General features: G+C 55.8%; 2 protein-coding genes across 2 annotated transcripts; one reads left to right on the top strand and one right to left on the bottom strand.

The window, feature by feature from the left end:
• Positions 1–4235: 4235 nt before the first annotated feature.
• LOC144150245 (heat shock protein 70 B2-like) lies at positions 4236–6300 on the bottom strand. Its single transcript, XM_077682099.1, has one exon. It carries the CDS (start codon positions 6256–6258, stop codon positions 4333–4335), a length of 1926 nt encoding a protein of 641 aa, XP_077538225.1. The 5' UTR covers positions 6259–6300; the 3' UTR covers positions 4236–4332.
• An 818-nt stretch (positions 6301–7118) lies between these two features.
• Positions 7119–9348, top strand: LOC144150244 (heat shock protein 70 B2-like). The gene has a single exon (XM_077682098.1). It carries the CDS (start codon positions 7326–7328, stop codon positions 9249–9251), a length of 1926 nt encoding a protein of 641 aa, XP_077538224.1. The 5' UTR covers positions 7119–7325; the 3' UTR covers positions 9252–9348.
• Positions 9349–10184: the final 836 nt, after the last annotated feature.

Raw genomic sequence — 10184 nt, 5'->3', positions numbered from 1 at the left:
AGGAACATCCCATCCCACGAGAGCGCCAGTGAGAAATACTGTCTGAAGCATTGCAGTCACTGGTACACATGCCCTGAGTTTGGGCACTGTGCACAAATGGGCAATGCAAAGGGCATGCTGAACATGGGTCAGTATGAATTCATAGCTTGAACACAGCGCAATGACGGTACAGAAGCATAGGGAACATTTGAGGGTGGGCGCTAACCTAAATTGGGCCATATCAGTCGATGCTGCGGCTGACAGCTTGAAGTAGTTCTGCGTGAGGCAATGAGTTGAATAAATTCTTAACATAAGTTGTCTTCAAGTGCGCCTGTTTGTAGATACTTGGGCACCCCTACAGAACCTTAAGGAAAGAAGGGCTTAGATCTCACTTAAAGGGCTGGTGAAGAGCTTTTCAAAAAAAATTTGTTGGGGGCATTACTTTATGGTTTTCTTGACGCTGAATTCAAAAAACGTGTTTATTTTGTGTGTAAATACACGCAAACCATCTTTTTTCGTCAAAATAAGCGACGCCTGCCCGGCGGCGCGGTCAGAGCGCTGGCTGCCTTTCAGGATTGGCCGGCTGCAGATGACGTCATATTCGGAAATGCCGGCGCTGCCGTGACTGCTCGGCCTGAAGATCTCATCGATCTCATTCTGTTCCCGTTCAGATACGGGCCCGAAGATCGACCTCTGGTGAATGGAGGGTTCACACAATCTTTCCTTAGAATATGAGAGCCTGAGGGAAGTATAAGCGCAACAAGTTCGCTCGCGGCGAGCTTGAGAAAGAGGTTCTCCCCCGACGACTCATGGCCCACTTATGCTTCTCGGGTGCAGGGAAGTTGTGCCGATATTGGTTCGCCGCTTTTACCACCAGCGCTAGTCACAACTCCTGGCACATTTTTTCGACACACCATCATCCCCTTCTTCGCATGTGCGACTTTGTTTTTGCATTCCGGCAGGCGGTACAAGCTGTGTGCAGCGGCCTGCGATGCGTACAAGCAGCAGCTAGCGAGCGGCCGGTCGCTGCGTCGCGCGAAGGTGCTGGTGCCGGGTCGCTGCGCGGCCGGTCAGCGGAACGTGTCAGTGCTGCACAAACGCAGTTTTAGAATAGGAGAACCGAACTGTTGTGGTCACCCGAAAGGTAGCGGAACCAAAACGCAGCACACTTGTCGCCGACGAACTTTAGAAAAACACCTTCCCGAACAGCTCCAGCCAGCTTCGGTTGCACGGATCGCCTCGGAGGTTGGGAACTTTATGCTTAGCACCGATACCGATATTTGGTCACTGCTACCTCTACAATCGCGAATGACTATCCTTAAAACAGTTTTTCACCGCACTATCATCCCATTTCTCGCGTGCGAACCTTATTTTCACGTTGATAGTCATTCTAGCCATCGGTGCTATGTTCATTCTTGCGCGCAGGTAACGCCATCCGTCGGCCTCTCGCCGCATCTCGTGCTCGGGAAGGTTGCTGCCGACGACGCGCTGCGCGACCGGTCGGCGCTCCGTATCGCGATACAAATTCGATCACCTGTTTCAAAATCACCTTGGATGACAATCCCTAGCACAATTTTTCACCACACTATTTATTCACTGTCTCGCACGTTCACTTGCTTTTGGCGACGGCCTTGATTCTGGCCGGCAGCGAAGAGCGGTCGCTGCCGCGGCATGCGTGGTGCGTGCGAGCCGTTTCGTGCGCCGTACGGGAATGCACGACCGGCGAGTGTGCGGAGCGCTTCCGCGCGCAGAAAAAGCTTCATGCTTTCAGATTGCTTGATTTCTTCTTAAAATCTAGCTACTCAGCTCAGTTTCCGCTACAGCCAACAACGTCGATCGGCAAAACGAGCAAGAAGTTCGCGAAGCCCTGAGCGCTGCGGTCCCACGAATTTTTTAATCCCCTTATAATGATGGGTCAGGAACTAGGGGTACCTGCATATTTGTTCGAGCCAGTCTCTTCGCGTATGAAGCACAGAGCACCCGACGACACGGCCGGCCCTGCGACTACTCGTGAAGGCAATGTAGTAGCCACGGGCGCTCGTGTAGGAAATCTCTGGTATCTAGGAGTCGCTTTAGGGAAGCACACAACAGCATTATGGTTGAAAATCGACGCGGTAGCAACTCTACACAATTGAGATTAATAAAGGGCACATTGCACGTCTGCTTAATTCGGAACTTCGCTGAGAAAACTGGGACACAGCGAAGCGGCGGCGCACGCCGCTGGCCGTCTTCCGAATATGACGCTACTTCCGGTCGCTGCCTCTCGGTTTCTCGCTCTTCCGGCGGCACAGCCGCGAGTGGTGGGCGGGGCGTCGGGTCAGCTTTATCGACGAATATCTCAGTCCCCAAGCGAGATATGAAGAAAATTTTTGTACAGTCATAAACTATCCAGCATACTAATTGTAAAAAACAAACATTTATCTACTTTCAAAACCACTTCACCAGCCCTTTAAGCACATAGTACAACACAGCTGCAGTCCCGCTCTTGACTACGGCCTGAGTGTTGTGTGTTTTTAATTTCAAGAAACGGCATAAGAGTCGGAGTCTAGCTGTTCTTCACAGGGCTGGCACGTTAGTCGTACGATCTCACATAATTTGATGGCTTTAGCCTGGACATGGGATTTAACCTGCTGTGCCATGTATAGTAAGCAATTGTTTTGACTGAAAACCAGTACAACTGGTACAGTCAAAAGCTTTATGACAGTAAACACGGGAGCACGTGACAGGCAGGCGCACTCTCACAGCTAATTTGTGCGGTTAGTAAACACACTCCCTGAAAGCGCTTTATCACGCAGTTTGGTTTCCAAGCTGGTGCAGCGGTTGCGTCACGGCACCTGGAAATATGACGATGTGAGGGCAAAGCAGTTTGCATCACTTAACCGGGCAGCGAAAAACAACCGTGTGAATGTGACTGTATTCGCATTGTTTCACTGCTCGACAAAAGCCTCGCACCTGCACATGACTTCACTGGAATCGTTTCCAGGAACCTGACGCAGACAACCGCACAATCAGCCGTTGTCAGAGAGTGCATCTGCCAAAAGTAAGGTCTCTAAAAGTGCACCATCCCATCGCTGCATGCACTGAGCAGCACGTGCTCCCGTGTTTGCTGTTATGAAGGTTTCGACTGGAGAACAGGTTACAAATCCTAGTGTGGTTTACATCCTAATTACGGCTCTCACTCACTGAAAGCAAGGGGGGTTTGCTGTGTTCATCAGCAAACCCCCATGTTGCCCCACAACTCGCATATTCCTTCACCAACCTTTCAATTGCCAAAAGTGGTAGAACAGCACAACGATATATGGGAAATAAAAAGACGACATGGCATTGCGCAATCAGCTTTTTGCAACCTTTTTTCTGCTTCTTATTTTATCTACTACGGAACGTTCTACCAATGACTAAGCTGGCAGCCATAGACCTTGATACCCATTTACACGTTGTAACTGTTTCCTAGTAACTGCGTCCAATACGTCACAATGAATGGCTTCGATTCTCAATTTTATGACGTAACATCTGGTGTGCGCCAAGTCTCACTTCTAGGTCTCTTACTCTTCCCGCACCTTTATGCAAATGACTGCATCATCTGTCATCAAGTTAGGTTTCACAACAACTGCAGGCTACAGTCTGACCTAAATAGGCCTGCAGGTGTAACTGTGTAAAACATAAAAAAATGGACGAAGAGGAAAGTTATGAGTATTTCTTTGCACAAGATACATTCTACAACACACACGAAAGAATCTGCCGCTGGGTAACGTCTTCTATTATTTTCAGCATACATCCTAACATCAGGCCAAACCTGGAAGTTGCACGTCGATTTCGTCATATCACACGCTAATCACATTCTAGGTTGTCTATGACAGTATTTTAGCCAAGCTCGTGGTTTTTTGAAGTTAGCACTCTATAGAACTATTAGAGTACGCTGCATCGATTTGAGATTTTAACCACACTAACTGAATTGCAGCTTCTCGAACTACTATAAAACAAAACAGTTCGTTTCATTTAGTGTAACTATCTACATGCAGTCATTGCCACTTTGGGGCTTCTCCAGCGAAGAAATTTTTGTCTTTGCCTTTATCACAACTGGAAGGAACTTACCTTGAACACCGTGGCCACGCACGCCAGGCCCCGACACGCATGACGTGCGGTGGCCAACACAACGGAAACGGTTTTGCCGCCGATCGGGAAGAGAAGCCCAAGGGCCTCAAATCTTCCACACCAGGGGCGAAACAGAGACACGGCACATTAGAAAAAAAAAAAATGCTGTTTATTCGGACAACACAATCGAGGGACATGGATGACGATGACATTTTTACAGTGAGTGAATAAATTACTTGATGATGACTAGGCTGGCTGCTCTCAGTCCACTTCCTCTACTGTGGGTCCCGACTGGAAGGGCGCCGAGCCGGCGTGCTTCTGCGGCCCCCCCTGCTGCTGGTGGAGCTTGCTCATGGCGGGGGAGCAGGCCTGCTGGAGCTCCCGCAGTCGGTGCTCGTACTCGTCCTTTTCGGCCAGGCCGTTGGCGTCAATCCAGGACAGGGTGTCCCGGCACCTGGACAGCACGGCCTCCTTCTCGTCGGGGGACAGGCGGCCCGCGGGGGCCTCCTCGGCCGCCTGCTTCACGCCGTACACGTAGGCCTCGAGCGCGTTCCTGGCGGCCACCCGCTGGCGCTGCGCCTCGTCCTCCTGCTTGAAGCGCTCGGCCTCGGCCAGCATGCGCTCGATCTCCTCCTTCGAGAGCCGGCCCTTGTCGTTGGTGATGCGGATGCTCTGCTGCCGGCCCGTGCTCGAGTCCCGCGCGGACACCTGAAGGATGCCGTTGGCGTCCAGGTCGAAGGTCACCTCGATCTGGGGCACACCCCTCGGGGCCGGCGGGATGCCGTTCAGGTTGAACGTGCCCAGCAGATGGTTGTCCCGGGTCAGGGCCCGCTCGCCCTCGAACACCTGGATGGTGACCGCGGGCTGGTTGTCGGCGTACGTGGTGAACGTCTGCGACGTCTTGCACGGAATGCGCGAGTTGCGCTCCACCAGCCGGGTCATGACCCCGCCCGCGGTCTCGATGCCCAGCGACAGCGGCGCCACGTCCACCAGCAGCACGTCGCGGATGGCGTCGCTCGAGTCGCCGCTCAGCACGGCCGCCTGCACCGCGGCGCCGTAGGCCACCGCCTCGTCTGGGTTGATGCCCATCGAGAGCTCCTTGCCGCCGAAGAAGTCGCGCAGCATCTTCTGCACGCGGGGGATCCGCGTCGAGCCGCCCACGAGCACCACGTCGTGGATCTGCGCCTTGTCCATCTTGGCGTCGCGCAGGGCGCGCTCCACGGGCTCCAGCGTGCTGCGGAACAGGTCCATGCACAGCTCCTCGAAGCGGGCGCGCGTCAGCTTGCTGTAGAAGTCGATGCCCTCGAATAGCGCGTCGATCTCGATGCTCGCCTCGCTCGAGCTGGACAGGGTCCGCTTGGCGCGCTCGCAGGCCGTGCGCAGCCGCCGCAGCGCGCGCGGGTTCGCGCGCAGGTCCTTGCGGTGCTTGCGCTGGAACTCGGCCACGAAGTGCTCCACCATGCGGCTGTCGAAGTCCTCGCCGCCCAGGTGCGTGTCTCCGGCCGTGGCGCGCACCTCGAACATGGAGCCCTCGTCGATGGTGAGCACGGACACGTCGAAGGTGCCGCCGCCCAGGTCGAAGATGAGCACGTTCCTCTCGCCGCGCAGGTTCTTGTCCAGCCCGTAGGCCAGCGCGGCCGCCGTCGGCTCGTTGATGATGCGCAGCACGTTGAGGCCCGCGATGGCGCCGGCGTCCTTGGTGGCCTGTCGCTGCGAGTCGTTGAAGTAGGCCGGCACCGTGATGACCGCGTCGCGCACCTGGGCGCCCAGGTACGCCTCGGCCGTCTCCTTCATCTTGGACAGCACCATGGCCGAGATCTCCTCCGGGTTGAAGCGCTTCCGCTCGCCCTTGAACTCGACGCCGATCTTGGGCTTGCCCGCCTCCTCCTCCACGCGGAAGGGCCAGTGGCGCAGGTCGGCCTGGATCTTGGGGTCGTCGAAGCGGCGTCCGATCAGCCGCTTGGCGTCGAACACCGTGTTCTCCGGGTTCATGGCCGCCTGCGCCTTGGCCGCGTCGCCGACCAGCCGCTCCGTGTCGGTGAAGGCCACGTAGCTGGGCGTGGTGCGGTTGCCCTGGTCGTTGGCGATGATCTCGACGCGGCCGTGCTGGAAGACACCCACGCACGAATACGTGGTGCCCAGGTCGATGCCGATGGCCGGCACGTCACTCTTCGTTCTGCTTGGCATGATTGCTTGGTTGTCGAACTTGCGTTCTGTATGAATAGCTTTCTGTTTAGGTCAGAAAATCTGCTGCGCTCGGCCGCGGCGCGGCATTTATACCGTTCGCGCGCTTTTCTCGACGCGCCCAGAAGCGTCGAGAACGCGACTGGCCAATGGGATTAAAGTGGGTCGGTGACGTCACCGCGCCCGCTTCGCGATTGGGCTCTTTCGGTTCGAAGGAACGAGAAAGCTCTGGCGTCGTCTGCTACGGCGAACAGAAAGAACAAAAGAAAAAAAACAACAACAAAGAAACGAGGAAATTTCGCTCATTTCACCAGTTTTTATTCGGCAGTACGTTTGTTTGCGCTGGTATATTTTTGCATTGCTGATGAACAAATATTTCTATAAGAACAAACTTCAAACGAGGCTTCCGGCAACTTGTCACGCACCAAAAAGATGTGATCAAATCGAATCCTCTCAGCCGGCACATGTGCAAAACTTCTGTTGAGCATAGATTATCGCAAGCAGGTGAAATTTCCCGTTCGCGCAGGCATTTGCTCAAGTTCCCGTTCACACTCTGGTGCGAACGAGAATTTGGAAAGACTGCTATGCACATGTACCCCATGACAGGGCATAGGACAGGACAGGGTTCGATTTGATCACATCTTTTTGGTGCGTGACAAGTTGCCGGAAGCTTCGTTTGAAGTTTGTTCTTATAGAAATATTTGTTCATCAGCAATGCAAAAATATACCAGCGCAAACAAACGTACTGCCGAATAAAAACTGGTGAAATGAGCGAAATTTCCTCGTTTCTTTGTTGTTGTTTTTTTTCTTTTGTTCTTTCTGTTCGCCGTAGCAGACGACGCCAGAGCTTTCTCGTTCCTTCGAACCGAAAGAGCCCAATCGCGAAGCGGGCGCGGTGACGTCACCGACCCACTTTAATCCCATTGGCCAGTCGCGTTCTCGACGCTTCTGGGCGCGTCGAGAAAAGCGCGCGAACGGTATAAATGCCGCGCCGCGGCCGAGCGCAGCAGATTTTCTGACCCAAACAGAAAGCTATTCATACAGAACGCAAGTTCGACAACCAAGCAATCATGCCAAGCAGAACGAAGAGTGACGTGCCGGCCATCGGCATCGACCTGGGCACCACGTATTCGTGCGTGGGTGTCTTCCAGCACGGCCGCGTCGAGATCATCGCCAACGACCAGGGCAACCGCACCACGCCCAGCTACGTGGCCTTCACCGACACGGAGCGGCTGGTCGGCGACGCGGCCAAGGCGCAGGCGGCCATGAACCCGGAGAACACGGTGTTCGACGCCAAGCGGCTGATCGGACGCCGCTTCGACGACCCCAAGATCCAGGCCGACCTGCGCCACTGGCCCTTCCGCGTGGAGGAGGAGGCGGGCAAGCCCAAGATCGGCGTCGAGTTCAAGGGCGAGCGGAAGCGCTTCAACCCGGAGGAGATCTCGGCCATGGTGCTGTCCAAGATGAAGGAGACGGCCGAGGCGTACCTGGGCGCCCAGGTGCGCGACGCGGTCATCACGGTGCCGGCCTACTTCAACGACTCGCAGCGACAGGCCACCAAGGACGCCGGCGCCATCGCGGGCCTCAACGTGCTGCGCATCATCAACGAGCCGACGGCGGCCGCGCTGGCCTACGGGCTGGACAAGAACCTGCGCGGCGAGAGGAACGTGCTCATCTTCGACCTGGGCGGCGGCACCTTCGACGTGTCCGTGCTCACCATCGACGAGGGCTCCATGTTCGAGGTGCGCGCCACGGCCGGAGACACGCACCTGGGCGGCGAGGACTTCGACAGCCGCATGGTGGAGCACTTCGTGGCCGAGTTCCAGCGCAAGCACCGCAAGGACCTGCGCGCGAACCCGCGCGCGCTGCGGCGGCTGCGCACGGCCTGCGAGCGCGCCAAGCGGACCCTGTCCAGCTCGAGCGAGGCGAGCATCGAGATCGACGCGCTATTCGAGGGCATCGACTTCTACAGCAAGCTGACGCGCGCCCGCTTCGAGGAGCTGTGCATGGACCTGTTCCGCAGCACGCTGGAGCCCGTGGAGCGCGCCCTGCGCGACGCCAAGATGGACAAGGCGCAGATCCACGACGTGGTGCTCGTGGGCGGCTCGACGCGGATCCCCCGCGTGCAGAAGATGCTGCGCGACTTCTTCGGCGGCAAGGAGCTCTCGATGGGCATCAACCCAGACGAGGCGGTGGCCTACGGCGCCGCGGTGCAGGCGGCCGTGCTGAGCGGCGACTCGAGCGACGCCATCCGCGACGTGCTGCTGGTGGACGTGGCGCCGCTGTCGCTGGGCATCGAGACCGCGGGCGGGGTCATGACCCGGCTGGTGGAGCGCAACTCGCGCATTCCGTGCAAGACGTCGCAGACGTTCACCACGTACGCCGACAACCAGCCCGCGGTCACCATCCAGGTGTTCGAGGGCGAGCGGGCCCTGACCCGGGACAACCATCTGCTGGGCACGTTCAACCTGAACGGCATCCCGCCAGCCCCGAGGGGTGTGCCCCAGATCGAGGTGACCTTCGACCTGGACGCCAACGGCATCCTTCAGGTGTCCGCGCGGGACTCGAGCACGGGCCGGCAGCAGAGCATCCGCATCACCAACGACAAGGGCCGGCTCTCGAAGGAGGAGATCGAGCGCATGCTGGCCGAGGCCGAGCGCTTCAAGCAGGAGGACGAGGCGCAGCGCCAGCGGGTGGCCGCCAGGAACGCGCTCGAGGCCTACGTGTACGGCGTGAAGCAGGCGGCCGAGGAGGCCCCCGCGGGCCGCCTGTCCCCCGACGAGAAGGAGGCCGTGCTGTCCAGGTGCCGGGACACCCTGTCCTGGATTGACGCCAACGGCCTGGCCGAAAAGGACGAGTACGAGCACCGACTGCGGGAGCTCCAGCAGGCCTGCTCCCCCGCCATGAGCAAGCTCCACCAGCAGCAGGGGGGGCCGCAGAAGCACGCCGGCTCGGCGCCCTTCCAGTCGGGACCCACAGTAGAGGAAGTGGACTGAGAGCAGCCAGCCTAGTCATCATCAAGTAATTTATTCACTCACTGTAAAAATGTCATCGTCATCCATGTCCCTCGATTGTGTTGTCCGAATAAACAGCATTTTTTTTTTTTCTAATGTGCCGTGTCTCTGTTTCGCCCCTGGTGTGGAAGATTTGAGGCCCTTGGGCTTCTCTTCCCGATCGGCGGCAAAACCGTTTCCGTTGTGTTGGCCACCGCACGTCATGCGTGTCGGGGCCTGGCGTGCGTGGCCACGGTGTTCAAGGTAAGTTCCTTCCAGTTGTGATAAAGGCAAAGACAAAAATTTCTTCGCTGGAGAAGCCCCAAAGTGGCAATGACTGCATGTAGATAGTTACACTAAATGAAACGAACTGTTTTGTTTTATAGTAGTTCGAGAAGCTGCAATTCAGTTAGTGTGGTTAAAATCTCAAATCGATGCAGCGTACTCTAATAGTTCTATAGAGTGCTAACTTCAAAAAACCACGAGCTTGGCTAAAATACTGTCATAGACAACCTAGAATGTGATTAGCGTGTGATATGACGAAATCGACGTGCAACTTCCAGGTTTGGCCTGATGTTAGGATGTATGCTGAAAATAATAGAAGACGTTACCCAGCGGCAGATTCTTTCGTGTGTGTTGTAGAATATATCTTGTGCAAAGAAATACTCATAACTTTCCTCTTCGTCCATTTTTTTATGTTTTACACAGTTACACCTGCAGGCCTATTTAGGTCAGACTGTAGCCTGCAGTTGTTGTGAAACCTAACTTGATGACAGATGATGCAGTCATTTGCATAAAGGTGCGGGAAGAGTAAGAGACCTAGAAGTGAGACTTGGCGCACACCAGATGTTACGTCATAAAATTGAGAATCGAAGCCATTCATTGTGACGTATTGGACGCAGTTACTAGGAAACAGTTACAACGTGTAAATGGGTA

The sequence above is a fragment of the Haemaphysalis longicornis genome, unplaced genomic scaffold, assembly GCF_048455015.1.
Source record: "Haemaphysalis longicornis isolate Haplotype H1 unplaced genomic scaffold, Haemaphysalis longicornis Haplotype H1 scaffold_8, whole genome shotgun sequence".
NCBI classification, from domain to species: domain Eukaryota; kingdom Metazoa; phylum Arthropoda; class Arachnida; order Ixodida; family Ixodidae; genus Haemaphysalis; species Haemaphysalis longicornis.
This window is presented reverse-complemented; position numbering and strand designations above follow the sequence as displayed.